General features: G+C 43.7%; 1 protein-coding gene across 2 annotated transcripts in view; it reads right to left on the bottom strand.

Moving 5' to 3' along the window:
* Positions 1–19,242, bottom strand: part of ARHGAP21 (Rho GTPase activating protein 21) — a 367,146-nt gene that overhangs the window by 213,769 nt on the left and 134,135 nt on the right. For both annotated transcript variants that reach the window (XM_069211368.1, XM_069211369.1), the window contains exon 4: positions 344–368. In XM_069211368.1, the coding sequence (XP_069067469.1) occupies positions 344–368 (25 nt within the window). The remainder of the gene's footprint in view (positions 1–343; positions 369–19,242) is intronic.

The following is a 19,242-nucleotide window of genomic DNA, read 5'->3' as shown; positions in this document are numbered from 1 at the left end:
TAAGGTGGCAATCTGATTCAGCTTCCACTAACTTTAATGTTTAGTGCAATTCCTATTTTTGCAACTAAAAAGAAAAAAATAAGCTCCCCGTGTAAGCAGGTAGAGGTAGGATAGCCTTGTGACATACAAAAAAGTACCACAGCACTCCCCTTTTTCTAGGTAAAACAGACTCTTCACTAATGAACTTGTATAACAACTTTTCAAACTAAATTTCAGTAAGTAACTTTCCCAAGACATACTTGTTGCCAAAGATGTAAATAGTCTATTCGTTTATGCTACCGTTATACAATTACGGACACAATTAATTTAGCAAGCTGAACGTTTTTAGAAATTGATAACATACCTGCTTTATTCCCGTTCTCTTCATCCTGCAAAACAAAGGAAACTCAATTAACATACTGGGGAGCATGTTTAAATACCATTTACAAGTTGTCTTAAGGAAATTAATCCAAAAGCACACAAGATGAATACAAAGACTCGATAGTGGTGCAGTGTACAAAACAATTTAAATTCCCAAGTAAATCGTTTCACAAAAGACCTCAAACGAATTAAGAAAATTGAGATTTAAAGGTAGAAAGGTGCAAACTGAAAGCTGCGCATTTTAATCACTCTTTACCTGATTCACAAAAAAAGTCAGAAACTGAAACGGGCATCTCTCTGTGGATGCAATTTTACGACTTTCTAGGATTTACAAACGTTCACCGTAGCAAACCTGTAAGCTGCACCAGGAGGAGGTTCCCAGGCTTACTTCTGGGATGAGAATGTGACATTTCTAAGTGGACCCTGTTCATATTGTATGAACTTCTCCTTAGCGGAGAACAGAGTGAACAGGAACAATATTTTCTTTTTCTCCAAAGGGAAACTATTTTTCCCAGTGGAGAAACCCTTTCTCCTAAATGCCCATCGTTTCTGGCAGCGATCCATTCCCATTCCCATCCTGGAATTGGATTTACACAGGATGTTGGCTGGAATAAAAATACTGCCACATTGTAGGTCGAAAGTGGAATGAAGGACATTTCAGTCGTAAAGGTGAATGTAAAGCGCATGTAATCGACCCCAGAATGCAACAGGAATGTCTCCTTTAAATGCAGACCCACACCTCAACATGAAACCAACCACTTCTGGGGTCACAATTCCAGAACTTGGTTTCGTTTGACAATCTGATATGTTCTGGGTGCTGCAATCATGGATTGCATAAAGTAATCAACGGGACTAGTACATTGGAGACCAAGTTTTCTGGCCAAAATTTCAGGAACTGCGTTCTGTCGAAATAGAGCGTGGTGGCAATTGGACCTTGAAAAGCATCCGGTGGCCACTATTCCTCCAAGAGGAGAAAGCAGGAAACAATAACACAGTCTCTACTCTCAAAAATCTAAACACAGAAACAAACTGTGTATATGTTAAACAAGAAATCCTGACAACTATTACTGCGCACTAAAACGAGACAATCTGATCAGCCTAGTTTGCTGAAAAAAATCGGCATGATGCAAATAAGCACATGAAAACATTTATTATAACTGGCGATAAGAGAAGTAAAACGATATGGGCCAAACTGAAAACAGGAATGTAATTATTGTTTACCCTGTTAGCTACCTCGGATTTTTTATTTACTCCAAAACAAAACTTAAGTATTGTAAGAATTGAAATCGTTACACCAGTAAAACTTACTAGATTGTAATCAACTGCCTATAGTTATATCTTCGCACTAAGCTACAAGTTAGTTACTTATGGCAATGCTCTTTCTGGTGGGATACTCTACCTAGCTGAAGATTCCACACCTTAGAATATTCCCTAGTAGCCACAGTGGATCCGAAGAAAGTTGTAGCAGTGCTCTCGCACACGGATAGATGCCACACCGTCCTAGAAGTGGCGAGCAGAGCCGAAAATGAGCATCATCCGTTAAGTTTCCATGATTCCAGAAGCAGAACTTGGACTGTGGGCGACAGTCTGAGTACTAACGTGGGACCTTTATAGATGCTAAAAAGAAAACACTTGAAAGAACAGGGAGGAGGGAGGTCAGTGAGGAAACTATGGTTAGACCGAAGGTCCACCAAAAAGAGCATAGGGGAAGTATCTTGTTCTTCTGATACACTCGTACATACAGATTCTTCATCATAGAACAGACACCAAAGCAGTACATGCAGATGGTGGACAATCTGAGGGGTAGGCTCAGACCAAAAAGCCCTGCAGAATGGAGTGGGCAAACTGTCAAGGAAGTAGTGCTTTGCAAGCATGTGTGTGGACACCCACGTTGCAGCTTGGCAGATACAAAGAAGAGGCACTCCTCTTGGCAAAACAGAGGTAGTGGCCTTAGCCCTGTTGGAACATGCTCTTAGACCATACTGGTTGTGCTTCATAGGCACTGCATAGCAGATTATCAACGCCGAGGACTAGGCACTTCAACAGGGTCTACACTTGTGCATTGGCTTAACCTTTCTTTGCTCCAGAACACCCCACAAAACCTTGTCTACTTGATAGTCATTGTTCCAAATAATGTAAAAACTTTAAAGAATTTCTGGGGTTCAACCGATGAAGCCTCCTCATTACTTTTCCTTCAAGGGATAAAGGGGAGCAAAGCACACCGGGCAGAGGGAGCAACTGCTCAGAGTAAAGGGGAGTCTCAACTGTAAGCCTGTAAGCAATAGCAACAAAGCTGCCCGACTCCTTAGAACCAATTTAACTACACTGAAAGCATCTGCACTTCACTCACTCAAGCTACCGTAATAGCAATGAGGAAGACAATCTTTATGGTCATGAGACGTAGCAAGCAACTATGCACAGGTTCGAAAAGTATACACACAGGAAATGCTAAGACTAAGTTAAGGTCCTACTGTAGCAGCACAAACCTTGTGATAAGGAACACGTGTATCAAACCTTTAATAAACCTCGTCACAATAAGTGATTTAATCAGGGACAGTTGGTCCAGCAAATGCAGAAAGGCTGAAACATCAGACAATCAACCTTATTCCAGTTCTACCTTTAGGACTTGCTGGGCTAAAGACAAAGTAGTGTCTGCAAGCGAGGATAACATCCACCACTTCAAGCAGCAAATCAATTGCCAGTGCTCAATCTCCACCAATAGACGTTTAATTGGAGACCTTGTCTTGCTGACGACATCAGAAGTCCTGCCGATGCTGTAACCTAATCAAAAGACGGATGCTCATTCTCAGGAGCTCTTGCTATCACACTCCCTTGCCCAATCCAGGGCAAGTAGGATGACTTGGGCCCTGTTCTTGATGTTCTTCAGAACTCAGAGTAGGGTAGTAGTGGTATAAAGGAGTTGTTCCAGTGAGTATATGTCTCCTAATGATTATTCTTGCAGAAACTCTAGGACGCAATATTGTTGACTGCATTCTCAATAGGGACAAAAAAAAAAAACACCTAAGGCTCTACCTACTGGTCTAAGACTACTTGCCCCACCTCAAGATGTAAGTGCCACAGATGATCTGCTTAACGTCTGCTCTGTTTATCCACTTGCGAGTTCAGGACCCCACCAAGTGGTTGGCACATACAGAGATGCAAAACGTCCTGGTACAGGGCCATATTGTGGTGGGGCCGTTCATGAGAATCTGCATTAGCCTCCCTCTCATGGACAGGAGAAAAGTCTTCAGGACCAGACAAAGGGCTTGTAGCATTAATAGACTGTTACGCAGTCACACCTCTACTGGAGGCACGATATCTCTGATCACCACCTTCAGATGTGACCTTCTCCACCCTCTACCCCTCCCAAACCAGTATAGACGCAGCTGTTATCAATCAGCTCTGGGTGTGGAAAGGAGAGTGGTCTGCCGCAGAACAGATTGTGATCAGCCACCACTGAAGACCATCTACAATCTCTTCTGAGACCTGGATAGTGTTGGAAAGGTGGCCTTGATGCTGCAACCACTGGAATTTTAAGTTCCACTACAGGGCTTTCACGTGTGACCAGGCACAGATGACAAGGAGGATGAATAAGACTAAGAGTCCAACAAGTCTAAAAGTGAGCCTCTCCAGGATTCAGGATCTAGTCTGAAACATCAAAAGTGTAACCCCGAAAGTCTAAGACATGCAGCTGCAGAGGAAAAGCCTTGAAAAACAGCCTGTGCAGTAACGCCTCAATGAACGGAAGAGCGTGTGACAGAATCAAGGGATATTCTGGCTCATTTAAAGTAAACACCAATGATGTTAGGAGGTCAACCATCGTCTGAGGTGGTCTATGACTGATTGAAGTGAGATGATCTTTAAGAGCCAAGGAATACAGGAACACCTGACCTTCATAGTTAAGCAGCAACCAGAGTCATCACTTTTGTGAAAACCTGAGAGGCACTGATGAGGGAAAAGGTGTTTTGGGGGGGGGGGGGGGGGTAATGGGGAACAGCAAACAAACTGCTTGTGGCCAACCTTGAACCAAAGAGTACTATAAGACGAGTATATGAAAATACAGGAGGCTAAGGACACTACCTAGTCCCCCAGGTCCATATCAGAAAGGATGTGTGGATTTTAAATTTGTCCTTCTGCATAAAGGCATTCAGGGGTCAACAGTCCAAAATAGGCCTGAGGCCCCTTTTGCGGCACAAGAAATAGCAGGAATAAAATGTACACCTTTCTCAAAGTTTAGTACCATTCTATGGCTCCCTTGGAGAGCAACAAATATACCTCCTATGGCATAATAACAGAAGCTCTTACATTCTGAAAGAGTCTGCACAATGACACGCTTCACCAACAAGTTACTTAGCTTGGCAAATGCCTTTATTGGTAGAGACAATCTAACCACAGATTCCTCGCCTTGTGAATTTCCCCAGGGACCACCCTGGATCTGGAAACGTTTACAGCCATTCCCTTGCACACTGATTGGTGGAGTTAAGTGACTCTGCATCAAGTCCATTGCGCTGCTGATGTGGATGCCAGAGTCCTTATATATGTGACACTACTGCATGCTGTCAGTTTCTTTCTGCTCTCTGTCCGTGACAATGGACGTAGATCTATTGAAAACAGGATGTGGCAGAGTGCAGAATTCCAGATTAGGATTTTATTAATAGGCTGCATGACTCCATTCCACAGAACAGGAAGGCGGTTCAAGTCAGTGAAGAATCTGCAGTTAGTCCCTCTCAATGAGAAAAGGCGCTACTGAAGGTAAGCAATTAGTTTTTCTGATAGAGACCTCCGATCCCGAATAGATACCAAAAGCTGTTCCTCTCCAGGTGGAGGATCTGCGGAATAGGTCAGAATAGGAAATCCAGCAAGACCTATCAAGTGAAGTGCCTGTCCCACCAGACCTGGCTGTCCAAGCAGCAGTGCTTTGTGAATGCATGGAGGGATGCCCACACAGTCTAGCATATGTCCAGGGCCGGCACGACTCCCACACCTGCGGCACAGTAGCAGCCTGCACTACGTGGAACAAGCATGTAAAACCTTCCTGGGGCTGCTTCTTGGCTAGCCCACTGCAGGTCTTGGTGCATTACACAATCTATCGGGCAATGGTTCTCTTTTGCACCGTTTTACACTTTTTGCCACAGACAAACCAATGAAATGTTAGTCATTCTGTTGATACTCCCTGGACCAATCAACGTAAAAACTAAGCATTCTCTTAGGGTCAAGGGGATGGAACAATTTTTCCTCTTGCAGGAGTGAGGAGGTGAATAGAAAACCAGAAAGGAGACGGATTGTCCTATGAAAAAGGGTGTAATTACCTTCGGCATGATCTTATGCACAAAAAGTATACAGTGGTACCACGGTCAACGCCTGGAGTTCACTCACTTACCTGGCTGATGTTCTAGTGATGAGGAACGCAGTCTTGATGGTTAGTAGGTGGAATGGGATAACTGTGCATAAGTGCAAAGGGCATGCACATTAGGTAAGCAAGAACCAAATTAAGGTTCTACTGCAGCATCACAAAAGGTGATAGCAGAACATGTGGGTCAGTCTCTTAAAAAAACAGTTAATCACAAGTGACTTGAAGAGGGATGGCTGATAAGGTGAGCATAAGAAGGCCGAAAGACACAAAAGATTTTTAACTGTTGTAACATCAAAATCATGCTAGGCAAAAGACAAACAAGACAAAAAAACATTTGATAACTGCACTTAAGGGAGGAATTTCAAAGCAAGAACACCAAACAACTAACCCAGCATGAGGCATTAACTGATTTGGCAGATGGACTCCTGGCTGCCAGGATGACAAAACTGGACACTTTGGGAGAGAGATTAAAAGCCCTCAACTTTCTCTGCTGAGTTTCCACTCATTGAGGACCATCTTGTGTACGTTCAGGTGCAAAAAGAGGTCCTGCTGCTGTGACAACAACAGGCAGTGACGTCAGAACCCATGTGCTCAAGTCAGACGTTCCGAGTACCAGACTCTCCTCATCCGTTCAGGAGAGAGAGGGGCAGAAAGGTGGGCAGCCATGACGTCCAATGTTGGCAAAAGTAGCCCTCGAGAGAGAGAGAGAGAACTGCCTTTGGAATTTCAACATGTAAGTGTTTGGACACTGTGCATTCTCTGCAGTGGCAAACAGATCAAGCTAGGATTTACTCCACAATAGAAGATGTCCTGTGCCACAGAGTTTAACTGCCACTTGTGATCCACTTGCAGGGACAGCGGAGTTTGTCCACCCTGGAGTTTTAACAACCCGACAGACACTAGGTGACCAGGGAGATGCCCTCAGCAATCAGCCCTTTTCAGAGAGAGTGTCCTAGCTCAAGATCCACAATTCCACACTGTCCGGTTTGTTGCTGTACCACATGGCAATCGTGTTGTCTGATATAATCTGTCCCCTTGACAATCAGATGGAATGTTTTCAGTGCCAAGTGAATCTCTTGGAATTGCGACATGGTTATGTGAAAACGAGCTTCAATAGGAGAGCAGAGTCCTCCGTTCTCCCTCTCTCCGACATGACCTCCCCAGCCCAGCAATGATGTATCTGTCAAGACTGAGTTTTAGGGTAGTGGAAGAAGGGGTCTGCCGCCTGTCCAACTGCGGTCAAGCAGCCAACAATACAGATCTTTTGCAGTTTCCTTCTACACTTGAATGGACTCTAACAAGTACCCTTGGTGTTGAGCTGACTGAAGCCTCCGATTCCACGCAGAGCATGCATGTGCCATCTGGCATGGTTCCATAAGCAGGATGCAGGAGGTCAAGTGGCCCAGACATCTGAGAACCACTTTCACTTAGATCCAGATCAATGAAACATAGGGCCCATAGCTTGAATGTCCCAAACTCATTGAGGTGTAGGAAAGGCTCAGAGGTTTACCGTATCCAGGATGTCTCTGATGAAGAGGACCCGCTGTTAAAGAGTCATGATTAAGAATCCTGACTATATCAACAGGTGGGCTGTCATTGTTTGGGGCAAGCATGCCTTCAGCAGCCAGTCATCGAGATACAGGAAGACTGCTGTTCCCAATCTCTGCAGATGGGCTGGTACCACCACCATCACTTTAGTGAAAACCTGAGGTGCACTGCTAAGGCCAAATGGGAGAACAGAGAAGTGAAAGTGATCATGAGCTAGCTGAAACCGCATGTAACATCTATGGTACTGCAAGATGGAAATAAGCAAACATGCACCCTGCAAATGTATTGCAATCATCAAGTATCCTAGATGCAGGGCAGACAGAATTTGCGACAGCATGAGCATCTGGAAGTTGTCCTTGAGGAAGAAGAAGTTCAGAGTATGACAGACTGAGGATGGGATGCAGGCCTTGCTCGTTTTTTCAACACCGGCAAATAACAGGAGTAGCAACCAGTCCCGATCTTTGATGCCATCACCCTCTCTATTCCTTTGTTAGCCAAGAGAGCTTGGACAGACAAGGGATCTTCCAGGAGGTGAAATGGGGTGGGTGGAATGTTCAGGTAATAAGACAAAAGGGTAACAAGCATGCATTTTATATGATCTGAGCAGCCACTTATCGGACGTGATGCTCCTTTGCCTGGAAAGGTGAAAGGTGATGCAACCTCCTATCAAGCGATCATCAGCTACCAAGGGCTAATTAAAATGGTATTGCAGCAGTTCCGGGGGAGGGTCTGGGCTTGACACAGTCAACCTCATCCCCAGCCTTGACATCAGAAGACACCTGTTGTTGCGGAGGGATATACTGTCTCGGCCTGTGCTGGTAGCCTCTACTGGAGTCTTGAAAGGGTCGCTGCTGCTGGGGGAACTACAAAAGCAAAGCCCAGAGAGCAGGTAGTGGCCTTACTCTACCTAAATCTTTCAAGGACTGAGTCTGCCTTCACTCCAAGAGCTGTCAAAGGGCATGCTCATGAGAGACTGGTGGATATCAGACAAGAAGCCTGTGGGGCAAATTCAGGCGTGATGCCCAAGGACTATGCTGAACAGACTGCCCCGACTATAAGTAGTGCTGAGACTGGTTATGATTGAGTATTTTGTACTTCCTGCATGGCCAAACTCAACCCTTGCAAGGTTGGACGGAGCTCCTCTGGGATATCTGGTAAGATGACCACCACTCTGTCCCAAAGCCTATGCAAATACCTTACCAGAAGGCATGATGCGTTGCCAAAGCATAGGCTGGCAGCGATCATTTGTTTCACAAATGTCTCTCTTTTGGAATCCCTGTCAGGTGGAGTGATAGGGAAAGAACTGGGATTCAAGTGGTTGGTAGAAACGTGCAACCACTAAGATCTCTGGAGTATGGTGTTGCAGCAAAAAGCCCGGGTCTCCAGGAGCAGGCCTGTGCCACCTCGCCACTTGCCTACAGCACTGATTGTGGATTATGCTGTGTTGAGGACCACCGTGACCACAGTACATTTTGACTTTTTGAATCAGCAGAATGAGGTAAAGTATCTCAGTCGCTCTCCAGATTGCTTTTGCATAGGAGGTGGGCTGCTAGTTATCCATGGTGGGTTTAGGGGAAGAAATGCCAACACCTGGCAAGGTATTCAAAACACTGGTGTTATAGGTCATAAAAAATATTGCCATCATCATATTTACTGTCATCATCATCATTTGTCCCCTATATTATACCAATAGGCATAGTCTGGTTCAGAGTGGCATATAATTTCTAGGTCTGGTCAATGAGGTCTGCTCCGTTTCCAGCATTGGTGACGGCAACACTGGCATCAACACTCAAGCCGGCGGCATTGGTTGCAGTGTCAAAGGTGGCATCAAGCATGGTGCAGATGGTGGACTTGTGGTGGCGCTGGGGCTGGAATGGGGAGGGTAGAAGCAGAGGAATGTGGCAGCCTCCCGACAATGGGCACAGTCAGCATCAAGGACGGATCCTCCAACGGTAAATCAAGCGGAGGCCCCCCTCAGGGGCAATGGGTCCGAAGGCACGCCAGAGAGTTCCAGCGTGGCACCAAAACTATGGGCCATGGCTATCCTTAGCTGCTGGAGTTGTTGCGGTAAGTTCGGGGTAAGGTGGAAACGGAACTAGCATTGGAATCAGATCACTGTTGGAAGACTGACTGTCACCCAGATGTACCTGGAGTATCGCGTAAGTCTGAATGGTGGGAGTGGCGTGATGCATGAGACCCATGCCTGGATTCTTTGTGTTTTTTTTTTGGATTTTTTTTTTTTTTTTAAATCAACTGACCCCAGTGACCGGGATGATTAACAGTCATGGGAGCAGCCTCAGGAGCAAATGCATTTCTGAGCTCTCTACTTCGGCCGAGACTGCCACACTTTCAACTTGGACTGTGAGCAATTTTTTCTACCTATGGAGTTCTTACTTATGTCAGCGCAGCATGGACATGACGCAGTTGTGTTTTGAAGTTAACCAACATAGATGGATGTAATGGCCATCTTTAACCCACATCTGCCAGTTAGTCATAACATGGTTTCATGGTTTAAACCTAGTAGATTTAGGGGGTTATACTGTCTGCACACCGTTGAAGATTTATGGGAAATAACTTCTGTCAGAAATGACAGGATTCGAGAAGCTCAAGAGCCACATCACCAGGGGAGGAAAGAAAGAAGTTGACATTAGCCCACATAGGTAGCACATATATAAGGATCCAGATGTCACACCCGGGGTGGGATGGAACCGATGCAGAGCCACACACTAACCCCTGATGTACAAGGAGTTGCTACAAAAGTTTTCGGAACCAGCTTGGTGCCTGGGGAGATTCAGGGGTGAGGAATCTGCAGTTAGAAGTATCTATCAGAGGGATGACACAATATGCATGATGTTATGGAGTGACAATGGCTTTTTCAATAATAAAAGATAGTTAATAAGCAGCGGGAGGAGCAGCCCAATGATGAAGCATGCCCACCAAGTACGGGTGAAGGCACTGGTTTTGTTTAAGTTGCTTAACATTAAGTCTTACATACATTTCTAGCTGCCATAGCGAGGGTCTGAAATTCTAGCTTTAGCAGGAGATATGTATCCATTGTAAACTTTAATTTATGTTTGAGAGGCCAAACTGTATCCCTTGGGTAAAACTAATTGCTTTCAGTCCATATGATTGCTCCTTCTAACAAAATCTTAAAATAAAGCACAGAGAGGTCAACAAATTGGCAAACAAGCTGCTATACAAAAAGGGTAACATACCATCCATCTGAACAATGTTGGGGGATTTGTAGAAGTAGCACTTCTCTGTAAATCGCTAGTGGAGGTAGAAAAGTCTTACATTGAGGGGTGGATGAAAAAGCATCCAAGATCTTAAAGCAAGACAACAGGGTTCAAAAACCCAGAGGGATGGAAATGAAATAGCACAGAAGAAGTGCAAATAAACATTTCAATGAAGGAAATCTATAAGTAAACTAAGAGCTTGAAGCCTTAGCATTTGATTTATGTTCTACATCACAATCCAAGCGGAACATCACTTTGTAAAATTATTTTCAGGTGAAGCCCTGTCAAAAAAGCATGTAGACCCTGGAAATAAGGATTTCAAGCCTGGACAAAATCCAGTAAAAGTGTTCTAGATCTCATTAAGGTAAAGGTTCATTAAATTAGGTTGAGGGTGAATTAAAAAAAAAAAAAATCTTTATTTTGCTGTTCAAAATGAAAATAAGGAAAAGTTACTTACCCTGTAGGCATCTGTTTGCAGTATATGTGCCGAATATTCACATGCTGTGCATACTTCCACCATCTAGTGTAGAACTTAGATGTATACAACTTGTTTTTCTTCAAAATAAGTCTTTTCGAATCACAAGGTCCAGTGACTCCACCTATTTTTGGTACAGTACAGTCCAATCAAATTCAGGCAGATCCACTAGTCTGATTAATGAAATGTTTTTACAGCCTTTTCACAATCTGGAATTGGATGCACATAATAGTCAACAGTAAGGACGTACATGGACACAATATGTTTTTTGGAATGTAAAAGTGTGGTAAAAAATAGGGTCAATACACACAACACACACACAACACACAATTTAGAGGCTCTATTTGCCTGTGTTGATTACCAAGAACGATTTGCACCGCATGGTACCAACATGGTAGCCTGATAGTTAATAATATTAGAAATACTGAGCATTATTGAAAGAACACAGGAATTTTGAGACTATCAAGCATGCATGAAAATGTAGATTTTCCACAGCTTTGATGGACAGAAAATCTGGATTTTATTAAAGACACAGAAGCTAATATTCTTGCAATCTCCTTTATGGCCACTTCTCACAGCAGCCCCCTTAACTATATAGAACCTTAGCAAAGTTTCAACACAATAAAAGGCCAGAACCCAGGCATCTTTCTTCTTTTTTTGCATATTGCAGAACCACAAGATCCATCAAACGTTTTAAACTGAGTGCAAATTAACAAATCCAAAGTCCTAATTGCATGTCTCTTAAACAAATCCTAAAACTCAGTCGCCAGCAGCTCCAGACTCCTTCCATCCGCTTTCACTGTTGTGCTCCAGCTACAAGAAAAAACAAAAAAAAATATTGGGTTGTGTTAATAGGAGGGATACTATTAGTCTCTGTCTTTAATAAACCCCAGATTTTCTGCTCATCAAAGCTGCGGAAAACCTACATTTTATGGCAAGACCAGATGCTGACATTATTGTACATTTAAAGCATCTTTACTGAACAAGAAACAGCATTCATCACTGGTTTATAATAAATCCTTCTGAATATTGCATCATTAGGCCAATCTGCACATCTTACAGTGTCTTGCAATGCACCCCAGCATAAAAGCTTTTGAAGCAGAAGCACTTCTCACAGAATGTGCACCAAAACAAACTTGCCTCCACATCAGCACATTCCCTCACTTTTTACCCACTGAGCAAGAGTAGGAGCAGAAACTGCCCTATGTAGATGCCCAAGAGATATTAATGAATGATGCCAAGATAAAGATCTCAAAGGACACGTTCTCGTCTCATACTCATTGACACAACGAACCACACAACTTCTGGTGCTCATCAAAATAAGGATAAAAAATAGATTCTGAATTTGTCTTGGTCTTTTTACTCAAGTAAAAGCACACTCCCTCAGGACTGAAAACCCTGCTAGTAACATTCAAAGCCCTCACATCTGAAACCCTTCTAAAAGACAGACACAAAGAAAAAGTAAACTTTTGAGCCAAAACCTTCAAACTCAATCCACTATTGTTTTCCACTTCTTCCAAATAGTCAAACACTTTTCACACATTCCAAACTGAATGAAAAATGTCCTAGCTATCATAACAGAAAGTTAAATTCTATTAAGGGCAGGTAGGCGAGGATTAAGCTTTTACTTTCTCCACTTTATTCTCAAGCAGCCATTAACTTTATGCAGAAAACAGTAAAGCACATTTCACATAAGGCCTTGGGAAAGAACACAAAACAATCCATCCATCCATCCATTCAGAACGCTGCACCACTGATATTGTTCACTGCACACCCTCTATACTCCTTTTTCTTCCTGCGACACAACAAAGATTTCTGTGTTAATCTTGCTTAGTGGGTTACGTCCCTACGAAATATGTCATAGAATAGGATTCTGAAATCATATGGCTAGGCCTCCATCAACAAATAATGATATACCAGTTGATTTCATGTGTCTATGCAATTGAACAACCTTGAAGACAAATATATACATTAATTATACACACTGAAATTATAGCAATACGAAGAAAAACTGTCATGCTCCGACGGGTGGGTGTCCTAACCACGTTAGCAAAGAAAGTGGACTAATCCTCACCTCCCTGTCCTTGACAGAATTGAAACTTTGTTACAATAGCTAGGAAATATTTCATTCTATGTCAAGACACGGAGGTGAGGATTACGCTAGTTCAAAGCTTTTCCACCACTACGGTTGCCAGATTCAAAATTGGTTAAAGGAAAATCTTTTAATAGTAGAGGATGTCTTCTAACCTCGCACTCCAAGTAAATGCTTTAGATGCCATGTCTTTTCACGCGGAGTGAGTTCCAAATTGGAAAATATCAATACCAGCCTCCTGCATAGTACATCTGACCCTTCTGGCAATAGTAAGGGAAGAAACTGCTTTGTGAGGCTTAGTGAGGGCGATCAACAATTGCCTCTCCCCTGGAGGGTGTAATTCTTCTGTCATAGACTCGTAAGCTTTAACTGCCTTAACCACACAGTTTTGGAATGTCTGGAAAAGTCTGAGACAATACGATTTTTGAATTATTGTTGGTTCTTCGAGCAATATGAAAAGAGACCCCTTCTGGGCTAACCTAATGCCCCTCAGGAGTTTGCAGACCAAAGGATGCTCCCCAACCGGATGGACATCTATCGGCATGTGTCCCACCGAAATAGCTTATCGAAACGTGTTAATTGATGTATAGGCTAGACCATCAGAGGCCAGAGCTGCCAGGAAATACAAAATATTGGCAATTTCTGCTCCCAAGGGATCCAGCTGTCATTGAAGACACCAATCCAGCCATCGCGATCATGCAGAATGGTATCTCTTATTCGTACTGTCTGCCCAGGCTTTGGCGAGTAGAGAGGCAGGTTCTCGTGAAATGCCCAGGACTTTCAGCATTCCTGGTACTCTTTCAAGTCATTAGATAAAGCGAGCACGCTAGAACCAGGTGCTAAGGGTTGCCTTGGGGATGCTGGAGTAGATCAGGGAATAGAGGAAGAGGGATTGGAAAATCCCAAGAAATTTCCATCAGAACTGGAAACCAGACTTGAGACCTCAAAAAAGGAGGGATCACCACTAAATCCGCCTGCTGTCGCCGAACCGGAGTACGTAATCTCATTATCATTGAGAATGGTTAGAACACATCCCTCTATTGGCTCCAATCCTGGAGAAATGCATCCATTTCTACTGTATTAGGGTCCGGCCGCCAACTGCAGTATCTGTCCAGTTGATTGGACCTCACTGATTGATGTTCTCCTGAAACCGAGATCTTGTTGTCGGGTTATTAATTCCAGAATGTTCAAGCCAGATCCAAACGGGTTTTCGGTTGGGTACCCCCTCAGTGGTTGACACTGCGTACCGCTGTCACACTGTCCATCTTGAGAAGGACGCAAACCTTCCCGTTGGCCCAACACTTGACAGTGAAGGAACATGCCATTAATTCCAGGCAGTTTATTGGAAGGTTTGTTGTGCGGGAGTCTACTTTCCTCCTAAAGAACATTCTCAACACCGTGCTCCCCAGCCCAAGCAGCTGGAGTTCAACTATATCAACAGATCGGGTTGGGAGCCGAAAATGGCACAACCATTCCAGGCTTCCATGTGGAGAATCCACCATTGCAGTTCCTCCTTCGTCTCCAAGAGGGGAACTGACTGGGAATAGGTAAGCCCTGCTGGATATGGGGGATCTTCAGGGATTGTAGTGCACTATATTGGGGAAGACCCGGGAAGATGGCCTGTATGGAGTATGAGAAAGTCCCACTATTTGTGTCAGTTGGCATAGGGATATCAGAAGCCTGGCAATTGTCTGCTTGAGCACGTGTTTTATCTCGGACAGTCTGCGGGATGGTAGGCTGAGGGTAGCTTTGACCAATTCTATCATGAATCCCAGGAATTGCATGGATTTGGAAGGGGAGAGAGGAATTCTTCCCATTGATCCGAATCAAGAGACTCTAGTAGGTTGATAGTCATCTTCAAGTGCTCAGTCAAGCGCATAGAGCATTGATGCATGATAAGAATGTCATCTAGGAAGACGATTAGGTGTACACCTTGCGCCCTCAAGTGTTTGACCGCTGATTTCAACATTTCTGTGAAACACCTGGGAGCAGAAGAAGGGCTCTTAACTCGAAAATCTGTGCCCTCCATTGGAACTGACAAAGTGTTGATGAGGAGGAAAGATGGGTATCGTCAAGTAGGCATCCTTAAAATCCAAGCCGACCATCGAATTGGCTAAGTGCAGGAGATCCCCGAGGAGATGGATGCCTTCCACCTTGAAGTGGCAGTAAACAAGTAACTCATTGAACTGTTTCACATTGATAGCAGGGTGTTGGCCCCGTCCCTCTTTTCCACTAAGAACAGGTTGCTGGAGAAACCAGAGAGGCGTAAGGGCTAGTGAAGCTGACGCACCGCCCGCTAGGGGGTAGAGATGCATGGAGCCCTTTACAATAGTGTGTAGCCCCCTGGCAGCTGCTGGACCGTGAGCGCACAAGAGCCTGCGAGCGGAGAGTGCCCACAAAAGGAGTGTTTAGAACATTCTTGTAGTCGCGCTGCGAGAATAATATCAATTACCAAGATAAACAGAAAATCAACTGTGATAAAAATAACCGTATTGACAACAAGACGTAGAGAGCACTTATCTGAGGCTGCTGGAGCAGCAACGAAAAAGGAGGATAGAGGGTCTACAATGAACAATATTGGTTGTGCTGCGTTCTGATTGGATGGATTGTTTTGTTTTCTTTCCCAAGGCCTTATGGGAAATGTGTTTTACTGTGGTCTGCATAACAGTAATGGCTGCTGGAGAATAACGTGAAGAAAGTAAAAAAGTCTAATCCTCACCTCTGTGTCCTGACACAGAATTATACCTGGAAACTGGCAGTTTGGATATCCTTATACTCCTCATCAAAAGCCTCATCAAAACATCCGGACCTACAGAAACACCATTCAGTAATCTATGTCTTCCACCATGATCTATGCACATTAATTGTCCTACAGGCCAAACCTGACGAACAATTGACAAATAATTTGCCACTTCTACCACATCCATCGAAATGGGATCAAAACCCTTTTCCACACACCAGCAAACCCTTTTTCCCATGCTAATCTATACATTTTCCTGGAACCCAGGATTCTCTAATAAGATTAGAAGCTTCTTGTGAAAGTCCTGGCACCTCCTAGACACAACTGAAATTTTCCATGCTTTCAGTCTCAATTGACCTGACATTACCAATTTGTGTACTTCTCCTAATGGACCCAACAGAATTTCTGGAAATCCTGGCAAAGAAAATTGACAAATCTATGGACACCTCTAGGAGAAATGGATTCCACACCTGTGACTTCCAAAGAGGAGTTACTAACAACACCGTCTCCTTCCATTTGCGCACCATCAAAATGCATGAGTGATCATCGAAAATGGTGGAAAAGCATATGGTTGGAGGCCCCTCCAATTATGCCGGAATGCATCTATTCCCGGTGACTCTGGATGCTAGCTGAAGAATCTCTGCAACTGGATATTCAACCTGTTCGCAAACAGATCCAGCTGAAAAGGACGCCAAATCCACATCAACCTTTGAAAAACTGATCTGTTCAGTGTCCAATCATTGGAGTCCCTGTAATTCCTTGAGTACCAATCGGCTTCCACATTCCTCAAACCTGGCATATGCTCTGCGTGTACTACAACATTCTGATTCAAACAATCCCATAAAGCCTCTGCTAGATCCTCAAGATCCATTGATCTTGGACCCCCTAAGTTGTTCACATATCTCACCGCTGACACTTTGTCCATTCTCAACAGCACTGAACACTGAGCCTTGCCCTTCGTGAAACTACTTATCGCAAAAGAACCTGCCCAAAGTTCTAGACAATTTATATGAAGCCTGCCTGCTTTCCTCCTCTGACCATAATTCTCCAGTTGAAATCGGATCACAATGTGCTCCCCAACCTGCCAAACGCATCTAATTCTATAATAATAATTTTGGGATTCTCTCCAAAAATAGCCTTTCCATTCCAAGCCTCCATATTCCTTACCACACAAGTTCTCCTTTTGCTTCCTCTGTAAGCACAACTGAATACCTCAAACAATCTCTCAAGTGCCTGGCCTTCAACTTCTGAAGAGGCCAGTAATTCAATGGTCCTAGAAAAACAGCCGGAATCGTAGAAGACAGTAGACCTACTATTCTCACTAACATTCTTAATGATATCTTTTCCATTTTCAACACCTTCCGAATCTTCTGCCTTATTCTTTTCCACTTCTTTCTCTGCACCTTCAATTGACCTTGCACTGTGTCCACCATGAACCCTAAAAACTGAGTTTCCTGATGTGGAATTAAACCCAACTTTTGTCTGTTCACTACCAAACCTAGGTCTTCCAAAAATAACACAGCTGTCCTTATGTAATCCTCTACCTTCTTCCTGTCCTGATCCATGATAAAATTATAGTTTAAGTAAATTATTAGAAGCACTCCCCATTCCCTTAAGAATGCTGCTACCAGACAAATCACCTTTGTAAAAACACCAAGGGGCAGAAGAAAGACGAAAGGTGGACAAACAAACTTCCATATCTTCTCTGCCTATCTGAATTGAAGAAACCTCTGATGCTGTTCCTGAATTGGAATCGTCAAATAAGCATCTTTTAAATCCAACCGTGTCAACCAATCCCCTGTAACACATTCCTTACCATATGCATGCCTTCCATCTTCAAATGATGGTACCATACCCAATCGTTCACATATCTTAAGTTTATTACAGGTCTCATTCCTTTGTCTTTTTCCTCCAGCAAAAACGTCTTTGCTTACCAATTCTGTAAGATTCAAACTGAATCTTATTAGCACTCGAAGACATTCCTGAATCAGCTATTCTATAAAATCTATTTGAGATCCTAACACCGTCTCCAGAACCTAAGGATCCCTTGTTATGCTTTCACAATTTTGACCGGATAACAGGAAGACCTATACTTAACTGATCCTCGGGAACGTCGATCTCCACGACCACCTCTAGATTTAGACGTCTGTCTCTGGGGAGATAAGTACCCTGGTTGATTAGGGGTCTGATACTGATAGGATCTGAAGCCTTTTGAGAATGAAGCCCTACAGATACTCTGTCAACAGCCCAGGAACCAACCCCTTGTTCATCCAGCCCTCCAAAAACACAACAGTCAAAAACATTCTGGATTTCACGTTGAGATTTTTGTAATGAACTAAACACTCTAACATATTTGGACTGCTCTTTACTGAGGGCGTTACCAGAAGGAAGACCAATAGCATCCTGACCAGCCTCATTATTTGCCAATTCTGACAATTTTGGATCAATCTTTAACAGGATGCTCTTTCTTAGTTCCACTGGTGTGCTGATCTAGCATTCCCAAGCAGACACACCGCTCTCCGAATCCATTGTCTCAATTCCTCCATATCAAGAGGCTTTTTGTGATATATGCATCTTCAGCCATATCAATTATCTTTGGGAGCGGACCTGTAAGATCCAACAACCAAACTTGGCACATTCTTAGACTCCTGTCTAAACCTTTCCTGGGTTCCCTTCACCCCTTGCCAATGAATGCTATAATCTTAGCATCGAGATCCAGTGTTACCAAGGCTTTATTCGCCAAACTAGGTCTAGGACCTTCAGACCTCATCTTCAGGCTGACATCCTTTGAAATCTGTTTACGCAGCCAAGTCTCGACATACTCCACCATGAGGCACTGGAGACCACTCAGAGGACAGAAGGTGCCTCAAAAGCACTGGATCAAACAGATTGACCTAAAGGATCCATTTACTCTGCATCGCCAATTTTAACACCACTTAAGGGTTCTGACCATTGTATGATCCCCACATCTAACTCATCTGAATCAAATCCAGAGGAGCAACTCAACTCCACTTTTGCACTGCCAGAGGAATCATCACAAAGGACAGTAGGATGTCTGCATGCCCTATTAGGCCTCTTAAATGCCTTCTCTGGACCCTTCTTGTGGTCCCCTTGCGTGTCCTCGTCGCCATCCTGATTCGTACAAACACAAAATCCCAAATAAGACCCTGCAGATTAACTTTTTTTTTTGGGCACAAATATTTTCAGTTTCCAAATGATTCCGCTTCCTACTTCTCCTTTTTTTTCTACTGTCCCCCTCACCAGCAGACCCAAACCCCTCCTGACAAGATAGCCCTGTTGCCTGTAATAAAATCTTAACCTTCTTTTCCATTCTGCCATCCAAATCCGCAGAAAATGTATTCAGCATAATACTTATCTTCTCTCCCAAAGAAATGTTCATAGAACTCAACACAGTTGGCTCCGACATATTCTATTACG

The sequence above is a fragment of the Pleurodeles waltl genome, chromosome 10, assembly GCF_031143425.1.
Source record: "Pleurodeles waltl isolate 20211129_DDA chromosome 10, aPleWal1.hap1.20221129, whole genome shotgun sequence".
Taxonomy (NCBI): domain Eukaryota; kingdom Metazoa; phylum Chordata; class Amphibia; order Caudata; family Salamandridae; genus Pleurodeles; species Pleurodeles waltl.
This window is presented reverse-complemented; position numbering and strand designations above follow the sequence as displayed.